Source organism: Salminus brasiliensis, chromosome 14 (genome assembly GCF_030463535.1).
Source record: "Salminus brasiliensis chromosome 14, fSalBra1.hap2, whole genome shotgun sequence".
Taxonomy (NCBI): domain Eukaryota; kingdom Metazoa; phylum Chordata; class Actinopteri; order Characiformes; family Bryconidae; genus Salminus; species Salminus brasiliensis.
The window spans coordinates 12,138,806-12,161,936 of NC_132891.1; the positions used below are offsets into that span (position 1 = coordinate 12,138,806).

General features: G+C 40.6%; 2 protein-coding genes and 1 pseudogene across 2 annotated transcripts; 2 read left to right on the top strand and 1 right to left on the bottom strand.

The window, feature by feature from the left end:
- Positions 1–568: 568 nt before the first annotated feature.
- Positions 569–7,600, bottom strand: draxinb (dorsal inhibitory axon guidance protein b). Its single transcript, XM_072697368.1, has 7 exons — positions 7,512–7,600; positions 4,240–4,721; positions 3,862–3,920; positions 3,442–3,478; positions 3,051–3,134; positions 2,387–2,476; positions 569–772 (listed from the first exon to the last, which is right to left on the bottom strand). Exons 2-7 carry the CDS (start codon positions 4,718–4,720, stop codon positions 660–662), a joined length of 864 nt encoding a protein of 287 aa, XP_072553469.1. The 5' UTR covers position 4,721; positions 7,512–7,600; the 3' UTR covers positions 569–659.
- Positions 7,601–13,330: 5,730 nt separating this feature from the next.
- LOC140577120 (transcription factor HES-5-like) lies at positions 13,331–14,669 on the top strand. Its single transcript, XM_072696953.1, has 2 exons — positions 13,331–13,431; positions 13,548–14,669. The coding sequence occupies exons 1-2, from the start codon at positions 13,369–13,371 to the stop codon at positions 13,962–13,964; spliced, it is 480 nt and encodes a 159-aa protein (XP_072553054.1). The 5' UTR covers positions 13,331–13,368; the 3' UTR covers positions 13,965–14,669.
- Positions 14,670–16,833: 2,164 nt separating this feature from the next.
- On the top strand, positions 16,834–18,275 carry LOC140577171 (transcription factor HES-5-like; annotated as a pseudogene).
- Positions 18,276–23,131: the final 4,856 nt, after the last annotated feature.

Genomic DNA, 23,131 nt, shown 5'->3' on the forward strand with positions numbered 1-23,131 from the left:
TCAAGTAGTCAATTACAGCAAAGAAGGGAAAATACTTCTAACCAGGAATACTAAAGGATAAATATCACTAGTCAAAACATAGATAGATAGAAAACTACTATCCAATCAGAGCACAGGGATGAAAATACCACTATCTAATCAACATACAGGATGGAAAACACTACATTCACTTACCTAAGGAACAGCATTCAAATGTAAGTCACTTTGGATAAAAACATCAGCCAAATGACATACGTATTGAGATCAAGCGTAATTGAGCTATGATTAGTGTGGTGGTAAATTAGTGAAATCTGACAAAAACCTCATGAATAGTTCATCGTGTTTGGCTCAATAATGGACAAAAAACACAATATTTTGACTTACTGTTTGGCAACATCTACATCATCAGTGCCTAAATGCATTTGATTGATTTAAGTGTTTTGAAACCATTATTTGCTTTTGGAAAATAAAAATGCATTTTGGGAAATTACTAGCTAACAGTTTTAACTACAGTAATATTACAAGTATACTATTATAAAATTTAAAATAACTACAAATAAGTAGTCATTTGCAGGTTTTGCACCCTCAATAGGATTAAATCCAAGTAAAACACATGGTCCAACACAAAAAAACCACACTGACATACATTAGAGACATTAAAGTGAGATAGATGATTTCTTTCAGATGGCTGTGTAAGACACATGTTCACTGTTTATATATTCAGGATCAACACAGCGGCCCTTTTTGTGGATGACGCGATGATGGTGGTGAAATTTAGTGAAGCACCGGAGCCCTGCAAAGACATATACTGTATTTACTTTTCAAGTAGCATTGAGTTTAACATGATTTGTATACACCGATCAGCCATAACATTAATACCACCTCCCTAATATTAAGAGGGTCCCCTTGTGCCACCACAATCCATCTGAGAATTCGTACCATGGACTCTGAAGGTGTCCTGTGGCACCATGTCGTTAGCAGCAGGTCCTTTAAGTCCTGTAAGTTGTGAGGTGGGGTCTCAATGGATTGCATCAATGAGCCTTAAATTCCATGACCCTGTCACCAGTTCCAAGGTACTAGATACTATCCACTGCATATTGGGAGACTTGCCTTTTTGGAGATGTTCTGACCCAGTCATCTAGCCATCACAGCTTGGTCCTTGTCAAAGTGGCACAGATTACATTTACATTTACATGGAAAGCATTCAGCAGACACTCTAATTACAAATTACAAATTATAAAAGTGCTTCACTGTTTATTCAAATATTTCTAGCTAGTTTGTATAGACTAGGATCCTAAAATACCTCTAAGCCTGGATGCTACTAAATACAAAAGTCAGGATGAAGGCCACAACACTCAGCACTATGCTTCGCCCAAGTACTCTCAGAAGAGGTGGGTCTTCATTCTGTGTTTGAAGACAGCGAATGACTCTGCTGTTCGGACTGATAGTTTATGCACTCACTATATGTCAAAGTGAGTGATGCTAGGAAAGAGGCCTCTCACCAAGGGAGGGGCCATGAGACGGTTTAAAGGAGAAGTGAACATCTTATAGCAATCAACAGCTATCCTCAGTTTGTGGGGTGAAGGAGAGGTGAACGTCAACAGCTATCCCTTTTTGTGAGTGTCAGCATATTCGGTCTGCAGGTGTCAGAACTCCCTCTTTGTGAATGTCAGCATATTCGATTTGCAGTGGTCGGCACTCCCTTTTAAAAAAAAAGAACGGTACTTTTGGTCTAGACCTATTCGGACCTTCGTGAAACGTGAACTCCAAGGTAGGAGGTTTGGAGATGAGCGGGTCCAAACAAGCACACTGAATGGTAAAAAATATGTGTAGGAGTCAGAGCTTCCCGATAAGGGGGACAAAGACAGTATATAAGACACAATCAGAATCAGGGGAATCAGACTGCTTTGGTGAGATGCTGGATGTCTCAGGCAACAACAGGACACCCACAGGACGTTTGTTCCGCCACTTCGGTGCCAGGACAGAACAAAGTCTGGATGCTTGTCTTCTGTGGATCTTAAATGATGGCGGGTCAAGCCTTCTTGAAGTACTTAAAGCTTGAAGGGCTCTTGAAGGGCTTTTGACCAATGCCATCAAGCATGGAGGGGCTGGTCCATTCTTGGCTTTGTAGGCCAGTGTCAGGGTTTTGAATCTGATGTGGGCAGCAACTACAGAAGGCCAGTGAAGAGAACACAGCAGAGGAGAGACATGACTGAACATAAAACCAATAAAGATGACCCGTGCCACTGCATTCTGGATTAATTGTAGGGGCCTGATGGTGTGCAAAGGGAGACCAGCCAGAATGTTATGGCTGATTAGTGTACATTCATAAACATCTTTATTAACTTGATATATGATTTCTAAATTATTAATATTTACATTAGTTTGAGTTTTTACTAATACCTACCTTCTTCACACATGCAGTCATCATAGCACTTGTTGTTGAGCCCTCGATTATGAGGATCACATAGGTGTTTTCTGAGGTTGCAGCAGGAACCTACATTACATAAAATACGACCAATTACTAAAATGTTGCCAATTACTAAAGAGTAATAGCATTATACATAAAAACATGCCTTTTATTGGCATCAATGGAAATACTGCTAATAATGATCAAGAGTAATACGACTGTGCCATTTCAGAGCCCAATATGAGTCACACTCTCTTTAATTATATGACAGTGATACATGCAAGAGAGAAGGTAGTGGAGGACACTGTCTATTAAGCAAATTGTTGAAAAAATAGAAAATAACAGTAACAATTTCACAATTCACAGACGAGCACTTTATAAGCGTTTATAAAGAAGAAGAAACATGGTATGAGTCTAAGAACCCAGTGAGACGCAGATGCAGGGCAGCACACTGGCTAACACAAGGGTAGAAACAGACAAGAAACACCTGGAATCACTGATAGAAGGCGGGGTGAAAAACAAGACACAGGGGCGAGATATCAGCCAAGATGTAGCAGGGGCAGGGCAAGGAACCAGAACAAACAATGCTGCAATGCACGAGAGGTAAACACAGGGAAAAACACAGCCAATGTACAAAAGTTAAAAAGGTTGATACTGAAACCTGGGACACAGTCCAAATGATGATCACAGCTCACAGCTTTAAGAATCTTCTTCTTACTGCTGGAGCTTTTTATCTGCTGCCTTCCTGTAACCAAAGCGTACATTGTAAAATACACTACACAGGCAAAGGTATAGAGACACCTGCTCATTCACTGCATCATCGTTCCAGAGACCACAGTTCCACTGCTCCACAGATCTGACACATCTGTGTCAGCAACTGGTGCAACTGAATGCATCAGTAAAATGGATGTCCACAAACATTTGGACATATCGTTTATATGAAAACAGAAACTTTATCCAGTCTTTATCCAGATGTTTAGATACAGTCATTCATACATAGAGTATTTGATAGTGGACAAATCTTGTTTTTATTGTAATCATACAAATCTTACCTTTGTTTTGAGAAGGCTGCTGTGTATCACTTCCTTCCTACAAGACACACAGAATAGTTTTAGAGAGACTTACTGATTTACATAATTCCACTCCAGTTTCACTACAAATAAAAGCTAATCATCTTTAGAATTCACACACTGGCTTCACTGTGCTCCAGTTGAAATCAAGGGACCTATAACCATCCAAAAATAGAAGGAGAACATCCTGTAAGTACAATGTTCATCTACTGAGAGCTGGAAATGAGGTCATAAAATTGAGTGAATGTCAGTGTGATATGCTGACCAGCTTCCAAATGGACCAGCGGGGCCTGAAGATACAAAATGTGTATACTTTTGGAGTTTTATTTGACCATTATCCAGGTCATTTAATAATATAAAGACATTATCCCTGATAATGCAATATTACTGAAACCTTCCTACCTTCAAGTCTGCCATCTGCACTGTAGAAACCTGCTGCTCTTTTACTGCCAGCTCAGCTTCTGATGGAGAAAATATCAGGCTCACAGAAATGATGAAACTATGTACAATAACTAAACTAACCGTCCCCTCAATAAGCGTTTCGGGCTGATGTATATGTATCAGACACAACAGATTTTTACACACATCCACAAGTTAAGAGTGATCAGTCATTCAAAAATATAAAGCCAAGAAGATATATATGGTCATAAACTGTCAATGAAGGCCTTAAAATAACTAGCATTTAGCATGGCAACTGATATGCTGTTGCTTACAAGCAAGTGTAACTGTTTGAGTGCCCAGAGACTGTACAATTATACTAAAAGTGAATTTGACACTCACCTCTGCCATTCTGAGCCTTAGTCCTATGCCTTTCAAGCTCTCTGTATCCAGCCTGATGGCTCTTGCTGTTTGCTGTGATCTCACTGTCCGGTGACACGTTTTTATGTTTAACAGTTGAGAATCTAAGCTCTGGAAAATGTTTTTTTCTCTGACTCGTCCTCCTTCTCCTCTTCTTGTCTCCAGGATCCATTTCTAAACGCACCGGGCTAAGACCCTCTAGCTCAGGCTTGTCATACTGGGTCTGAATCACAACACGAACAAGCCGAGGCCTACCACTTAGCCGCATATCATTCATGCCCTCTTCATGCCCACCCGGTCTCCTCTGAAGCCCCAATTTTTCTGAGTTGGAATGAGTGATGGGATTGCCAGACTGGTCACTTGGAGTATTTCTGAATGGTTTAGTTTTGACCTCCATAGCATGCGTCTGTATGCCCATGGTAAGGAGGACAGCAAGGCCAAAACACCAAAAGGAAGAAGTCATCCTGAGAAGGAGGAAGAAATACAACACATAAGACAAATACATCTCAATGAACTCTTTTGTAATAATCAGAAATCAGTGACAAATGCAAGATACCAGTAATAAAACCTTGATGTTGATACAGATTGCTTCATTACAGACTAATCAAGAAGTGCTAACATTAATAACACGTAAAGACAATCATCAGTCTGGATTTTAGAGCAAGAAAACAATTTTTTAAAATTAGCATTAAATGATGCTGAATGTCTATTTATACTGGCTATGGACTGCCGGAAGACCAAAACGTTATTATAAACTTCTATTACTAAAGACGTTTGTACAGAAGTCACAGTAGTAATTGAATAATATACCTTTGAAAAAATTGGGCAGATAATCATTAGTACATAAATTACTTTCAAAGATACTCCAAAGAGCAAAGATACTCCTGTCCCTGTTTATACATTGCAGACTGCTCCATTTCAAAAGAAATGTGGAAAAGGACCAGCACAAACATGACGACAAGCTAAAGAGTGCAGAACACTCTTTTTTATAGCAGTACAGAATAGGAGAGAGTTGCTGGTTTTAAGCCATGTAACTGAGACTCAGTGACACTAACAGGCATTAAGACTCCTCTTACCCATAACCAACCGATACACGTTTTGTGTGTGGGTTAATGTATAGCTTGCTTTGTAGAGCTACCAGAAACGAGAAGCAGAATCTGCTCTCATCTTTTCTAATAGCTTTCGGTGCCTTCAGCTCTAAAGTAATTCATGCTGAGAAGTGGGGATTAAAATAGCTCAAAAAAAAAAACAAGACAGATCCTTTAACTATGTTAGGGATCCTTCTTTGTGCACTTGCCCTACATGCATAAGCAGTGAAGCCAAAAACCAATAAGAGCTCAGTGTAGCACACCAAGCTATGATTGTGTCAACAGAGAGAACATGGTCTGAGCTTTTTTGAATAGTGTTTCTACTCGCTGTCTCAGGACATTTGGTCATTCTGTGTTCGCTGTTTGACATTTGATTGCAAATATAAAAGGCAGACAAGACGCAGACGCGTAAGCCCCTCTGAATGGATGCACTTTTGTAAAGCATCTTTGCAATGGGGATGAATAACTGATCTGAGCTGGGGGATTTTTTTACCCTAGCAAAAAAATGGATTACACACACTTCGGGGGTGTGTGTAGCTGCTGGCTAATTAACCAAGCTAAGTTTGCTTTCATGTCCTGTCACATCAAAGATTTAACAAATCCTGCACTCAAAACCCAGAGATCCACAGACATGCAAAGCAGCTCTAAATGTCAGGATGTTTTATTATCGAAAACTCAAACAAACAAACAAACAAACATCTCAATTTTTCACTTTTTAAAATGTGTGCTGCACTGGTTAAAGATGAATAAATTAAAGGTAGATATGAGCACAAGTAATATCCAGTTGGCCAATATATATATATATATATATATATATATATATATATATATATATATATATATATATATATATATATATATATATATATATATCAGCTTGTTAAAATTTAATTACATAGTATTCATGTTTCCAGGCCTGTCATTGCAAAGCACACACTGCTGCCGAAGGAGGGTTAATAGCCCACGGCCTACAGAACAAGCCGCAATGACCCTTCAACACATCTGAAGATTAATTACTCTGCAGTCCCACCAGGCAGACCAGGCTACTCATTCTCCAAACCTGACGGGCATTCAGGCATTTGACCACTAGAAGTGACCATCTGACCTTTCTATGCCACCTTAATCAGTCGCTTCTCAGTCGACGAGCCTGTCTTCCTGCCTTGCCTATTATTAAAGGTTTTGTTGACTATGTTGGATCCATGGTTTGTAATCTCAATATCCCAAGGCTAGACATGAAACCACTTTTATGGAGCGCTCTGAACTCTAAATTATGCTAATTTTTTAGAGCGCTGAACCTCCACAGACTGTCCTCCTCTACTTAATGAACAAATACTGTGTGTGAATACAGACACAACTGCAAATGAATTATTTTAACATGTTTCATCATCTTCAATTTCATGGAGTTATGCTGCTGGCACTGAGGGAATGCTGTTCCCTGCCCCCATACGATGAAAGTAGTATTTCCTTCAAAGAATGAAAGGAATCATCAAAGAAAAAAAAAGAACCTTTTTTTAATGCCATTAGTTACGCTTTTGACTAAAGCAGGGGAGTGTGAGATATATTACTACTGACAGGATGTGATTCTAGTTTTGATGTAAAAATGCATACAAATATATTACATCTGTCAGAAGCAAAAAATCTCCAAAATAGCAAGGAGAAGGTAAAAAAAAGAAAGTTAACAGAAAAAGATGTACATTTTATGATAATAAGTGAACACATATAAATAAACAATAAACAAATATATAAAACGATTTTATGTGACATTACTACCATAATTTTAAAACAGTGAATCTATTAAACACAAGAATAAATAGAACACAGATAAAAATAGATAAGAGTGCACAGATATCTAGTTTTGATCACTGACATTTTAAACAGAATCATTGCCTGATCACACTTATAAGAAATAATGCCACACATCTAATAAACTCTTTTCCACTCTGATCTAAAGACACAGCACCCAGTTTGTGCTGGAGTAATGAATACAGGCTATCAAATAGCAGATATGCTCCATATCAACAGAGATCTGACACGGACTTACTGAGTCCAGAGAGAATGAACTGACTCAGCTTACAGTACAGCATGAAATCCATCAGCAGCTCACTCCATTCAGTCACACATATTAAAACATCCTAATTTTATTACAATAGTGGAAAAAATACTCACCTGTTTTCTCTTTAGTCTGGATCAGAAGCTCTTAGAAGGTTTTTAATATCTGGTGGTTTAAAGTGGCGTAATTTCTGTAAGTGCTATTCTACAGCTCTACTAATGTGACAAATACGATGCTTTTTTCCCCACCCGTTTTCATACTAAACCCGCCCCCCGCGCCTGGATAAATAAAGGCCAAGTAAATAAAGCCCGAATCCAGCCTATCAGAGCAGCGCAGGAAACAGGGCTCTACCAGCCAATCCGAGCGCTGGAAACGAGTTCAACCAGCCAATCCAAACACAGGGAGGTGAGGTTTGTCAGAACAAGGTGGAAAACAAAATAACGCCAACAAAATGAGCTTCTACTAAGAAAATGAGTGGAAATCGTTAACGAGGTGATGATTAGAAAAGTAAAAAAAATGATGATGATGATGATTAAAAAAGTAAAAAAAAAAAAAAAATTAGTGGAAAAAATGACATCAAAATGTCTCTGTAAACACGAGAGAGATCCCACTAGCTCTGAGCCTGACCCCTGTACCCCTGAACGCTGGTCCATCATATCCACAGGATAAGTTGAAGGTTTGTATGTCCTCTTATCGAAAGTGTCCTCTTTTAGGTCTTGTTAATTGCCAGAAATCACATAATGAACACATAACTCTCTCAGTTCACGTGAGTTAATGTCAACACCATGTAACTGATCTCCATGATCATATGCTGTCACCTTTTTATAGGGTTTATGTTGTATCAGTGTTTCTCAGTAAGGAGAACTGAAACCTAAACATATGCATTTCTAAAACGTGTCCTTGTCATATTCCTTTCTGAAAGGTCTTCTGGAACTGTAGCCTGCCTCTCCTACAGAAACTGCAGCTCCTTTGTACCAGATGATGAAACTGGGAAGCGTTCACTCTCTCTCACCTCAGGGGAAGTGTAGGCTACTGAAACCCAGCTGCAAGAAATGTATTACCTTGGAATACCCTCATGGTTATGATGGATGGGTGCCATGACTGTAATGCAGCGAGCAGTGAGAAGAGTGAGTGGAAGCATGCAGACTCCGTAGTGAAGTAGCCCTATATACAGTACAACGTAAGCATGTATTCAATATGAGGGAATCAAGTACTGTTTGTTTTTTTAAGCCACTTACACTATTTTCACTATATTTTTACTTTGAGCACACTTGCCTGACATTAACATTCATTTTTGCTAAATTATATCTACAGCATGCAAATTCAAAATGCAGTCCCACCGTGATTCAAAATAGCAGAATATAAACAACAGTTTGCAGGCTAAATTATCTATCCACAACAGATTATTGTTGAATAGTCAAAAATGGGATTATTAATTTCACAGTGTTAATGTCTGTTGTACAGAGTTTGGCAAAACAGTCTTAACAGTGCAGAATTGTTATGTGTAGTTTGAATTACAAGTTAAATGTCAGATTTTACTTTTACATGTGGTTAGAGCTCCGGGCTGTTGGTGATAGGGTTGTGGGTTCAATACCCAGGCTCAGCAAGCTGCCACTGTTGAGCCCTTGAGCAAGGCCCCTCACCCTCTCTGCTCCCCGGGTGCTGCAGCAATGACTGTGCACTGCTCCGGGCACGTGCGCTCCCTGTGCACTGTGTGTGTATGCGTGTGTTCACTGCACAGGCGGATGCCAAACTTCATCTGTGCCCGACACAAATGGTGACTTTGGTTGTCTTGACTTAAATTGTAAATTTAACAGGTATATTACAGATTATGTGAGTTTATAGAATTTCGTGTGATTTTAATGTTAATTATTTAAACTTGGAGCTGGAATTGCAAATGCTAGGTTCAGTATTCATATATTTAAGCTACAGAAAACTTTTCACATGTCTAATGTTGTGTTTCTATAAGTAGTGTCGATCAGTTAAAAATCTGAACAATATTCCGTGATTAATTAGGATTAATCACAAGTTAAAATGCTAGCTAGCACATGTTTCACTGTTTAGCTAAACGTGTACCTAATAAACTGTCTAGACGAATCGGGTTAGTTTTATAATAATATTTTTTATTAAATATCTGTTTTTTCTTATAATAGTTTTGAGAACTTTAGTCTCGGACACAGAAGCTTAAACAGAGAAAAGCATCAACCACTTTTTAAGAGATAAATGGAGGATCAGTCATGGGGCTGGATTGAGCTAAGAGTAGCTCTGTGTGTGTGTGTGTGAGAGAGAGAGGGGGGGGGGGGGGGGGGAAAGATGGTAAGAGAATGAGAGTTTGAGTAATAAGATTTTATCCATATTTCAGTATAAATAAAGTGTAATCTACCCTCTGAGCTCAACACTAGTGACGCTGTGTTTACATCCCTAAAGGAAACCGCTAACCCGCCGCTGGGCTCTAAAGACAGAGACTTATGGGGGGAGGTTGGGGCCAAACTTGGTAAGATGATTAATTTGCGTTAAAAAAAAAAACTTAAAAGTTAAAGTTTGTAGATGAATCGTGTGCGTTAACGGTTTCTGGTTTCTACTTACTTGGGCACTAAATACATTACTACAACATTCTGAGGAAAAGCTGAAATACCTGTTCATGCCAGCAGGTGGGGCTGTGTGACAGCGCCTTCCTTTCCGATACTGCACTGTTTTATTATGGCCTCTAGATGGAGATACAGCTCAGCTCTGAAATTTGACAGATTCTGATGCTGTGATTTAAGATCTAGAAGAGTGTTCTCACACCGTGTTACTCTTCCTTATTTTAAGCAAATTCAAAATTAAGTAAATAAAAATAAATACATCTATATAAAAGAACATGAACAATTTGGATAGAAAATTTTGGAGTTTTATTAAAAAAAACACTGATATTAAGAAATACATATTAAGTAATACATCATTGCAAATATGTATTAAATAATATAAAATTCTGAAGCATATGATTACAACATAGGCTTCTGCATTAACCGCATACTAATGGTCCCTTTGTACAAAGGAATGTGTCTTTCATTCAGATCTTCTGTTCAACATTTACGTTTCATGCACCTGTTAAACAAACATTTTTTTCTTCATAGTACACTAAAGCATGTTCTGCTTATGAACATTAGCCATTTCCAGCGTCCATTTGTGGACTAAATTTAACCCCTGCAGGGCTGCGTGCATAACAAAAGCAAATCTGTCTTTACAAAAGACTTTACGTGCAGTTAAGCTATAAACCATTTGCCTCTTCATAGCAAAAACACCTACGCATATTTAAAACAAACCATGAAACAAAATGTTTCCAAATTTCAAGTATCCAGGGTCCGTGCTGGATGGCGTTCAACCACCATTACTGTTTTTCAGTTCTTAAGGTAGATCACTGCTGGAAACACAGAGGAGCCACATCTTCAGCTGGGGCAGGGAAGAAGCGGAGGGTTTCTCTTGAGTACTTGGAGTAACCATCGTGGAAGATTGGGGCCTTTTTTGGAGCAAAGAACGAGACAGTCTTCTCCCAGATGTCTGTATGTGAGATGCCATTGTGCAGCTGGATCTCCAGAGCAGTCTTGAGGCGCTCCACACCATCAGTGCACTTTCTTTCCAGGCTCAAGAGCTTGCACCTAAGAAAAAAAAGAGCATCAACATGATTGCTGTGCTGGATTACACTCAAATAAGTGCTTCAAGTGGTTCTTTGAACAATGCCATCAAAAGAAACATGGTTCTTCCAAGGCATCACCTAGAAGGTCAGTGCCAGGACTACTTTTAAACCTCAGCAAATGTACCAAAAATGTAATCTATATTTATCATCAAATCAAAGTTTTACATTCAGAGAAATGCAATGAACCCAGATACTGCTGATTTACTCCAAAGATTCAGTCTAAAAATTCTTCAACATACCTTGTCTGTAGGTCTCTCATGGTGTTTGGCTGAGCGATGTCAGAGTCGCGTAAAGAAGAGCGGCGAGACTGACTTGACCTGCTTGCGAGACTGCATTTATACACAGGCCATCCACATGTAATGAGATGCAAGTTCTCACAACTTCGTAACCAATTGGAGGTCTACAACAAGACAACGATGCAAGAGTGAATTGTTGGAAAAATCGGTGAACAATAACTGAGAGCTTTACAAGCAGGTGGGAGGGAGCACTTTTCATAACCCCTGTCAGTCAAGCCATAGAGACATTGTTACGAAAGCAGCTTTGAGTGTTGAGAATCGACACAGATGCGATTCATGATGTTCTCTGCCAGTGAAATGCTGTGGGAAAATGTGAAGTCAAACATCTGCCCAAGAGCTAAGTGACTATGTATATACATTATTAAATATATAATACAGCGAAGTATGAAAAGGTAAATACCTCATATTTAGGCTTTTTTTTTAAATATATTTCTTTTAATGGTCATATTCAATTGACAAAGACAAATTCTTTTGTACATTTTTACTAAAGAACTGAGTTTATAAGACTATATACCACTTACATATCACTTACACTCTATCATATTGACTTATGTAAACAAAGGCCTCCATAAACATTCATAAAGACTATTTCTGTGCTGAAATCACATCAGAATTGACAAAAACGGTCTTTATCTAAACTTGTGCACGTAGGTCTAAGGCCTTATAAATGTATATGTATGCTGATGTCACTGTGTCAAAGGCTTACGTAGGTGCGATGTAGCTTTAGGAATGCTGCCCTATATGCCACAGCATAAACCTTAGTATGTAACTAAAAGTTATAAATGTTTAACATTGGGACATTTTATATAATCACGTTACTTACGTTACCGTAATAATACTGTATTACAAAAAAAAAAAAACTTATAAGATATGCTTATTGATTATTCTTATCTTGTTGCTGTTCAATTAGCACAGTTTGATGTTAGGGGATATCTCATTCCCACACATGAAGCTCTGGCAGTCTAGTCTATGGGAGGTAACTGAACAACCCTATCCAGATGGCTGGCCTGGTAGTTTGGAGGGGGAGGTGGGGGCTGGTCACTCTGGCTTTGTGTAATGGGCCACACTTCTTTTGTGTACAGGCTCAATGTCATTAATCCAGAAGTGTGGGAAGCCTTGCTGCAGAGCCGCTCCCACGTTCTCACTGCTGAAACAGGAGCGTTTAAATGAGGCCTAGACAACAGGCCAGCCGGCTGTGTGTGTGCGTGTGTGTGCGGCCAAAGGGCTTCTTAACTGGCCAAAGTTTATAGTGTGAGTGTACTGAGGGGCAAAAGTGTGTAGCTCTGACCTTTTGAAGTTAAAAGGAGAAGAGCTTGTCTGCCATGAGAGCGACAAAAGGTGGAGTTATATAAAACAGTTAGACACGTGCAGATGGGTTCAATAAGAATGTTTACCAGTATCAAGACTAGAGTTGAAAAAAAATCTACTTAAAAGTGTAACAAAAATCTACTTAAACTTAAAAATATACCACTAATTTATACATTTATAAACAAAGAATGTGAATCTGATCAATCATCTTTAAAGATCAATGCGTGAAAGCTCTCAAGATTTAAATGTAAATAAGCATTATATATATATATATATATATATATATATATATATACTAGAATGAGTTTTAATACCAAAGAAATCAAGCCAAAATGTAATCTTTAAACCGAGAGAAATGAGGATTCAAATCACTTTACGAGGTCACTGCTTTCCCACATTGACAAAGCACCATGCAATTGGCTCCCAACCCTTTAAAGACACCCTTCACCTGCGGCTCAGAGCTGGGCTCATTGTTTCCTGAGTAACACACACTTCACTGAGCATGTGGCACCCTCCGTTCTTTACTGTCATCCGAGCTTCCCCATTGGCTGCAGACTGTGAGAACCTCCGGCAAACCCAGGCCTCACACATTCATATGGAGATCGGGGAGTATAAATAGAGGAGGGAAAGAGAGAGAGCTCAGCACAGCTCACATCTTCTCCTCACAGAGAACTCAACAGAAGACACACAGCCATGCCTCCTACAGTCACTGCAGCTCTCATCTACTCCAAAGAGCATCTTCCACTTTCAAACAAGGTAAATATCCTAAACCAGGACATCTCATCTGTTCCAGTTCTGTATTGGTTTAGTGTGGGAATCAGGAGCAGAAGCTGATCAGTGTAATTAAACATGGATTTCTTTTCTCTCTCCAGCTGAGGAAGCCAATAGTGGAGAAGATGCGTAGAGAACGCATCAACAGCAGCATCGAGAAGCTCAAGTCTCTCCTGGGCCGAGAATTCCTAAAGCAGCAGCCTGATTCCAGACAGGAGAAAGCCGACATCCTGGAGATGACGCTTCACTTCCTGAAACAGCAGCAGCAGTCCCACAACCACTCTGTCTGCTCCACTGCAGCCAATGAAGGCTACAGCAGGTGTGTGCAGGAGGCCATCAGCTTCCTGTCTCAGTGTGAAGTGCAGACTTCATCCCAGAGAAGACTGCTGAAGCACTTCCTCACCATGCAGCCTTCCATGGAGAAGAGCACAAGTGTCCTGCAGACCAGCTCTCCAGCCTTCCACACCAGCAGCAAAGAGGAACCTCCAGCCTCTGGTGCTCTCTGGAGACCCTGGTAGAGCCCTGTGGACTCTTTACCATTAGGAAACACACTTTAACATGTCAGTCTAAGATTGACATTCTCTAAGATTTCCTAAAGTTGTAGGAATTTATTCCTCTAATTTTACATTGGTGAAATATGATTTGTTCGTTTTTTGAGAACACAATATGTAGATGTTTCCGGTTTTGGAAACAACAAAAGAGAAAGGTACAAAGAAACCCATATTGGGTTTATTCTCCCTGCATTTTGATGGTTTTATGTTTTACATAATTAATTACTTGTTTTTCAAGTGAGTTTTATTTGAATGTATTAAGGAACCCCATATTGGGTATAAATTCACTCTGCATATTTCAGTTTCTTTATTGGAACAACTTGTCTGTTTCTGAACTGAATAACTGAGTGCATAATGTCTGTGACATTCTATAATACACTACTTTCCACTCCAGTGGAGTATAAATGCATGTGAGACCATTTGGTCTAAACAGTTTTGCACACATTTGTAACAGAAGCTCTTTGTGATTCATGTGTTTGCATGTATGACAATATTACTCATCCAGCTATATTAGCTGTATGCCCTCTGTTCTGAGTAGATTTCAGCTGATGTTCTGTGAACATGTAATGTCTCCAGTTTGACACCTTCAGTGAAGGCTATTACTGATTTTTACGTTTTGGAGAATTTCTCCAAAAACAAAATCCTGAAAATAAATGGTATTGATACAATCAATATTATCTGTGTGTGTCCATTATCATGTCTCGTTGCCCATACCTGAACATTTGTGCATCAATTCAGGATGCCATAACTTTACTAGGAACACCTCATTTACACCTGGTCACTTTATGCATAGAGGCACATAGTGCAGAAATGTCACCAGTGCTCTGTTGACTCAGAGCTCCAACCTGCTGTTACAGCTGCCTATTAATGCCTATGGATTTTGAACGGATTGTCATTACACCACTCATGTAGTTGTGTACACGTGTAGTTGAATACTTTTGTCCATATAATGCATTATTAATAATACATAAAACTACACTTACACTTACGGCCATGGCACAGTGCCAGCATCACACGGTATAGCAGAAACCTTGTATTATTTTGATTGTGCTAGTGTTTCCTGATATTAGGCATATATTTTGAACAGCAAATGTGATGAACAAGAAAGTTTATTTACCTTCCACAGAGACAAAAAAAAAAAAACACTCCAACTTAGGAACAGAAACCCCACTTTCCATCCCCCCCCTAAAAAAAAAAACCCAAAAAGAGGGTTTCTGTGCTGCTGAACTGATCTGGCTAAATGAGCATCCTGGCTGTGCTCCTACAGCGATGGCCCCAACACCAGCATGGAAATACACCTGGAAGGTGCCCGGAACTGCCCCCACAGAAAAATCCCTAATGCATCTGCAGCCAGCCAATCTGATGAACAGTCTTATGGAGACTTTGGCCAACCAGCGTTGTGAGAAGGCAGGTTCCTAATAAACGACAAGAAGAGTGGGAAAACAAACAAAACCATACGACCTGTGGACGTAAACACCTGCCTTTGTCTAGCAGACACCAGAGTATTTCCTATCTGCTCTCTAGGGAGGCCACCCAAGTGCTTGTTCAGTCCCTCATCATCTCAAAGCTTGACTATTGCAACTCCCTTATGGTTGGTTTTCCAAGGCCTGCCATCAGGTCTTTGGAGCTTATCTAGAACACAGCAGTTTGACCAGTTCCTGTAGAGTAGAATAGGACTCTGTGGAGAAGATAAACATGGACCTATTGACAACATGCCTAATGCCAGGTGTGGGCTAGAGGGGTATAAAGCTTCCCAGCATTCAGCTGTGGAGAAGTAGAACTGTGTTCTCTGGAACAATGGTTCTCCATCCAGGACGTCTGGGATGAGTTGGGGAGCTGGGGATGAGATGGGGTGGTGATCGTCCAACATCCTGACTTCACTAATGCTTTTGATGACTAATGCAATCAAATCTAAAAAAATAAAGGTGCACGTATTCGTCACTGTACAGTGTGGACTGTACAGCGAAATGTGTCCTCCGCATTTAACCCATCTGGTAGTGAACACACACTCACACGTGTTAGGGGCAGTGAGTACACACACACACACACCCAGAGCGGTGGGCAGCCAACTCCAGCGCCCGGGGAGCAGAGAGGGTAAAGGGCCTTGCTCAAGGGCCCAACAGTGGCAGCTTGCCGAGCCCGGGAATCGAACCCACAACCCTGTTATCGATATCCCGGCGCTCTAACCGCTGAGCCACCACTGCCCCCAACAATGCTCCAACACCTACAGTAGAGACAGTTACTCCAACAAAAGCAGGACATACTCTAGTTAAAACCTTTGGTTTTGGAAGAAACAATGAATGGGCAAGTGTCCCAATACTTTTGTCCATATGTGACGTGTATCTTCTCTTAACATACACCTCCTCTTCTGAGTGTGTGTAAGGTCTTGGCCATGTGCTAAACTGTAATGGGGCACACTTCTATTCAGCTGTGTGTGAATGAATGGGGAGAGTGTGGGAAAGTCTCACTCCTCCACTGCACACACACTCCCGTACTCTACACTGCTGCTGAAGATATGTCTATCTTGCAATAAAACTGGCCTTCTTGTTAAATACACATATCAGACAGGTAACTCTAATGTTTATATCTATAAAAGAGATCAATGATGTCTCTGCACCCACAATTTCCATCATATTATGAACGACTGTGTGAAAACTGAAGAATGTGAGTGGTGTGGGAAGCACGTGCTGAATCACAGTCACACCACAGGGGACAGACCTAGTTTTACACATTCGTAAGTCTGCTTTCCCACACATTCACTGTCTAACACACACCCCTCCACCTGCTGCCCAGAGCTGGGTTCATTGTTTCCTGAGTAACACACACTTCACTGAGCATGTGGCAGCCCTTCGTTCTTTACTGTCATCCGAGCTTCCCCATTGGCTGCAGACTGTGAGAACCTCCAGCAAACCCAGGCCTCACACATTCATATGGAGATCGGGGAGTATAAATAGAGGAGGGAGAGAGAGAGAGCTCAGCACAGCTCACATCTTCTCCTCACAGAGAACTCAACAGAAGACACACAGCCATGCCTCCTACAGTCACTGCAGCTCTCATCTACTCCAAAGAGCATCTTCCACTTTCAAACAAGGTAAATATCCTAAACCAGGACATCTCATCTGTTCCAGTTCTGTATTGGTTTAGTGTGGGAATCAGGAGCAGAAGCTGATCAGTGTAATTAAACATGGATTTCTTTTCTCTCTCCAGCTGAGGAAGCCAATAGTGGAGAAGATGCGTAGAGAACGCATCAACAGCAGCATCGAGACGCTCAAGTCTCTCCTGGGCCGAGAATTCCTAAAGCAGCAGCCTGATTCCAGACAGGAGAAAGCCGACATCCTGGAGATGACGCTTCACTTCCTGAAACAGCAGCAGCAGCAGCAGCAGTCCCACAACCACTCTGTCTGCTCCACTGCAGCCAATGAAGGCTACAGCAGGTGTGTGCAGGAGGCCGTCGGCTTCCTATCTCAGTGTGGAGTGCAGACATCATCCCAGAGAAGACTGCTGAAGCACTTCCTCACCATGCAGCCTTCCATGGAGAAGAGCACAAGTGTCCTGCAGACCAGCTCTTCAGCCTTCCACACCAGCAGCAAAGAGGAAGCTCCAGCCTCTAGTGCTCTCTGGAGACCCTGGTAGAGCCCTGTGGACTCTTTACCATTAGGAAACACACTTTAACATGTCAGTCTAAGATTGACATTCTCTAAGATTTCCTAAAGTTGTAGGATTTTACTCCTTCTGTCTTTATGTCTCATTCTTACTATGCAAGAAGACTTTCTCCATCCTTCATGTGTGTTTGAGAGGAAAAAGAAAGCCCATAGTGGGTTCATGTTCTCTGCAGTTTGCAGGTTGTTTGAAATCTGCTTTCAGTCAAAGAAAGCTTTTCCTCTGATCTTCTTTCTCTTACTGTGTAAGAAAATGCTTTCCGTTTAGAAAGTGAACTTTTTATTTGAACAAACTGCTGTTCGTCTCTAATCTGAACTCTGGAGTGTAAAATGTCTGTGACACTCTTTAATCCAGTGCTTTCCACTCCTATGGAGTGAGATCTAGATGAGTCTGTTGGTTTTGGACTCTGTGCAGTCTAAACATTTGTAACACAAGTTCTTTGTGATTTTGAAAAGATAAATGCATGCGTTTGTATGTATGAGATATTATTCATGTAGCTACATTAGCTGTGTGCTCTCTGTTATGAGTTTATGAAGACTTAAAGGCCCTCAGAACCTGAGCTGTTTTGAGTTGATCACCTTCAGTGAAGGTTACTGATGTTATATCACTGTATCTATACATGCCCTGAAAATAAACTGTAATGAAACAATCAATACCATTTCTATGACTTATTTGATCATTTTAGACATTCTGAATATTATACTGTTTCCATTTCAGAAATTCCTTGAACCTAAAACCCCTCTGAGATGAACAAGAATATTAATCTGACTGAACACTGGAAAATAAAAACAGAAGATTGAAAAGAAAAATAACAGTTTATTTACAGTTAGGAAATGAGACTTCACAAGCAATGTGGATTACATAAATCCAATTAAATCAATACAATGAAAAGAAACATATGAAAAATATCTAGAGCACTGAAAATGAATATATTTACATGAAAAGCTGCTGCAATTATTATTTTAGTATCAGATATGATTCTATTGCTGTGCCTGTATCTAATGTGAATGATGATGTCATCAATGTCCTAGCATGGGCATCAAACTGTTCGTTATAGTCAAACAGCAGAAACTGAACTACTGCCAACAGTCTAGTGTCCAGGCTAGGAAGCCTTCTGCCTGCTTCTCTATGTGTGTCCCATAGAGCAGATAAACAGCATCTTGTCTGATGCGGTCAATTCCAAGGACACTGGTCTGGAGTCTCTAATCCAGGAGAAATGCTGCACTGGTTTCCTGCACAGAGAGACAAAGAGAGGGGAAGATATTCCCACCATGGTTAGACAAAATTGGAAAGATTATAAAAACACTAGAAATTAAGAATGTGAAACAGGCAGCTGGGGTGGAGGAATGAGAAAGAAAAAACTCCCTTTTTGTTGATGACATGATGCTTCACTTCCACGCTTCTTCAGGTCAGGTCAAGGGGCTCTGGTCACACAGAACAGCTACAGCATCTGAAAAAAGAAAACACATACACACACACACACACACACACACACTCAAAGACAACCATATATAATATTAATGGGTTGACAAAAGATTAATTATTCATAATAAAATATTAATACTAATATTAATGATAATGATAATAATAATAGTGTAAAGTGTCCTGCAGATGATCAAAACCCGGGGGGTGGTCCTCGTGGTTGGCTGGACATCAGAAGAGGCGCCTCGAGGGTCTGGCTGTCACTGGAGTCATGACACCGCCAACGGCCATCCTCATCGACAGAGACCCCCTTGAAGACGATGGCCACCGTGGTTTTCTGAAAAACACAGAATAAAGAAATGATGAAAATGTGCAGAACTGTCACTGGACACATGTTTCTAAAAGCTCCTCGTTACTAGAAACTCTAATTACAAAAAGGCAGAAAAAGAACTGACCAGGAAAACCTCCTGAACTGAGGAGTCTGTTGTTTCGGTGCGCAGGTAGATCTTGGCCTCAGTGATGAATGTTCCGATGCACTGAATGAACAGAGGACACGGTGAAGAAACTGAAATCACAAAAGAACAAACTGCCTCCAAAAGCCTCAGCATTCAAGTGAGTCTGTGGCTTTACCTTGATGCAGGCCACAGCACGGGTGGTGGCGAAGTGCTGGGGAGGAAGCTGTAAATACAATGAAAATCATGAGCTTAACAGGAAACAGGCTGTAGAACATCTACTTACAATAACATCATCAACCTACTCCAGTGACTTACCTCTAGTGAACGCACGTGATAGAAGTCGTTGATGAGCACCCACCAGTGCTCCGACTCCAGACCGTTGTAGGAGGCCTTGTGCTGCAGCTTCACCTCCACCAGCTGCAGAAATCAGGAGGAAAACAGCTCATCAGTTTGAATGATGATTTGGAGAAGATTTCCTTCAACATCACTTAAGTAATAAAGTGTGTTTGAACAGAGTAAATGTATCATAAACACAATCCAGACTGATAGCAACCTTTCTGTAGTCCGATGACCACTTGGAGTAGGAGGAAGCAAACGTCCTGTTTGCTCTGTCCACCTCTCTGCAGGACTGCTACAGGGACGGTGAGAGAGAAAAGAAAAGCTTTAGACCAGACTGTTAAAGTTATCAGACCACAAACACAGTTTTCATCTCAAGAAAGAGGGAAAGATTTCTGGTCTGCAGAGACATCTCCAACAGCAAAGACAAGACATGGAAATATGGTTCAAACAGAGCAGGAATATTTCTGTAACCTCCTCAATTCAATGATCCTCTTCAGTCCGTTCAAACTAAGAGAAAGATTACCTCTGGGATGAGAACACAGAAGGAGGAGGACATCTCCTGCTCCAGACGATCCATTCCTACAGAAAATGATGAATAAAGTCTTGAAATGTTTCAGTGTTAAATGTTGAAGTAATCACTGAAAGAGTTCAGAAAAGCTGATGAAGCATAAAGAGGGACTGTAGTGTAGATTCACTAAAGTCTAATGAATGAAAGCAGCTCTGACCTCCTGTTACCATGGAAACCTGTTCTCAAAGCGTTAGCTTAGCATTAGGCTAAATTCAGCTAACACTACTAGTATACTAGAATATCAGTGTTTATGATTAATATCAGTGTTTATGAAGAATATCAGTGTTTATGATTAATATCAGTGTTTATAATTAATTTCAGTGTTTATGATTAATTTCAGTGTTTATGATTAATTTCAGTGTTTATGATTAATATCAGTGTTTATGATTAATATCAGTGTTTATGAGGAATATCAGTGTTTATGATTAATTTCAGTGTTTATGATTAATATCAGTGTTTATGATTAATTTCAGTGTTTAATCAGAGCTCTATTAAAAAGGGAACTTTACCGAGTTACAGGGCGCCGCTACTCGGTCAGTAAATGAAGCGTTTAGCTAGGTTTGGTCTTTTGGTTCTGCTATCAGAACCAGTAGTTCTAGATAACTCACCATCGCAAGCGTCGGTCCGGGTCGCAGCATCCACCGTCGTCCGCTGCTGGTCCAGGATCCGCCGCCACCTAGAAAAGAGAAAATAGGAGGTGACAGCTGAAATGCCAGCAGCCCAGAGGACCACTGGCCGCAGCTGAACCCCGAGGAAAGCCATTTCTGTCGGGTGCTTGTCCAGATAGTGGGAGCTCAGGAACAGCGTGTTGCTCGGTTGGGTGTCGGTAAACGACTGATCAGATTTAGAGCTTCAGTTTCGTTAAAGTTCCATAGAACTTCTGTCACCATGGAGACGAACATTCACTTCAAAACATGCTTCCGAGACAGCGACATTTGAACCGTGGAGTTTATGAGACGTCACCGTTTTTACGACACTTCTTGTGATCATCTGTTCTCATATGAGCTTAGTTTACAACAAGATGCTGCATCCAGACTTTCAGGAATCAGAACCAGAATCAGAACACTGTCAGACTCTCACAATCATTACAGTCATGTGGGAAAGACAGCTCTCACACACACTCCCAATCTGACTTTATAATATCATGAAACCTCTGGAATATATTACGATATGAAGCCAAATCACTAAATCCACACAAGGTGTACACATCAGTGGTCTTAGAGGCAGGTTGTCTCAGACAGTCTGTATTGTCTAATGTGGGACAGTCTGTTTGAAATGTGGGACACTGAAAGAAAGAGAAAGGCTTTAATTCATGTAATAAAAGCTTCTAAGCTCAGAAACATTAACGGCTAAAGGTGTGATATCATGTTCAGTCATTTTAAGATAAGATAAGATAAGATAAGATAGTCCTTTATTAGTCCCGCAGTGGGGAAATTCACAGTGTGACAGCAGAAAGGGATAGCAGGACACTCAGTTACAAAAATTTAGATAAATAATTTACACTATATACACAATATAAATAAGAATTCAAAAAGCAATAAACAATATTATTTACAGCAAAAGACTCTTAATTGCACATGGGGGTGGGATATTGCACATAGTATTCCCTGAACATGAACATGTGTGTGTAGTTAAGTGTGTGTGTATGTGGTCCGCTAGGAGCAGTGCTGGTTGTGTAGTCTGACGGCAGCAGGAAGGAAGGACCTGCGATACCGCTCCTTCACACACTTGGGGTGAAGCAACCTGTCGCTAAAGGAGCTGCCCAGTGCTGCCAGAGTCTCATGCATGGGGTGGGAGCTGTTCTCCAGCATGGATGCCAGCTTGGTTGTCATCCTCCTGTCTCCCACCACCTGCACTGGGTCTAAGAAGCACCCCAGGACAGAGCCGGCCCTCTTTATGAGTTTGTCCAGTCTCTTCTTATCTGCCGTCGAGATGCTACTGCCCCAGCAGACCACTCCATAGAAGATGGCAGATGCCACCACTGTGTCGAAGTGGTGCCTGGTTCATTTTACCAGTCATTTTGCTGTTCCAAGACTTGGGGTTTATGGGATGGAGGCTATATGTAACTGTTATCATGGCATGATCTCACACCCCTGCAGAAGAAATTCATTCACATTTCTAAACTTGTTTCCTAAAGTGCTTCTGTTTAACATTTTCTCCACCATATTGTATGATTTAACATTGTGGACATCATGTGATGTTGATCACATGCCATTAGAGCTTCAGTCAGCCTGTTACACATTAAACAGTATCCTACATTAGGCAGTCCACCCTCAGCAGTTTTTTTAATTAGCTGTTGATGGTGGTATGAAGAGGTGAAATGAGATCAATAGGCTTATTGCTTCTTGACATATGAAAGAGCCCATCAAATATCTTATCTCTATCAGACCCACCCGATGAATCTCTCCTGCTTTTGCTGAGTTCACCCTCTAACACAGGGATTGGAAACTGAAGGCCAGAGTCCTGCACAGTTTGGTCTTTTTCCCGTGCAGGAATTCAGTCCTCCAAGTCCAGCTTCTCTCAACTCTGCTCTAATGCTAGAGTGTGTAATTAAATGGCCATGCTTCTCTACTACAGTCCTGAAGATACATTGACCTGCACCCACTCCAACACACCTGCCTGGTTCATCAGCTCATTATCAGTACACCACATACTGAAATGTGAGCTTTCGTTCTAAACACCATAAACAG

Excerpts from the sequence above, each read along its gene's own strand:
- draxinb (XM_072697368.1), bottom strand. The coding sequence starts at position 4,720 with ATGACTTCTTCCTTTTGGTGTTTTGGCCTTGCTGTCCTCCTTACCATG. Across the intron at positions 3,479-3,861 it reads TGCAGATGGCAGACTTGAAG|GAAGGAAGTGATACACAGCA; the intron begins GTAGGAAGGTTT and ends TGTGTCTTGTAG. Across the intron at positions 2,477-3,050 it reads TCATTTGGACTGTGTCCCAG|GTTCCTGCTGCAACCTCAGA; the intron begins GTTTCAGTATCA and ends TATGTAATGTAG.
- LOC140577120 (XM_072696953.1), top strand. The coding sequence starts at position 13,369 with ATGCCTCCTACAGTCACTGCAGCTCTCATCTACTCCAAAGAGCATCTT. Across the intron at positions 13,432-13,547 it reads ATCTTCCACTTTCAAACAAG|CTGAGGAAGCCAATAGTGGA; the intron begins GTAAATATCCTA and ends TTCTCTCTCCAG.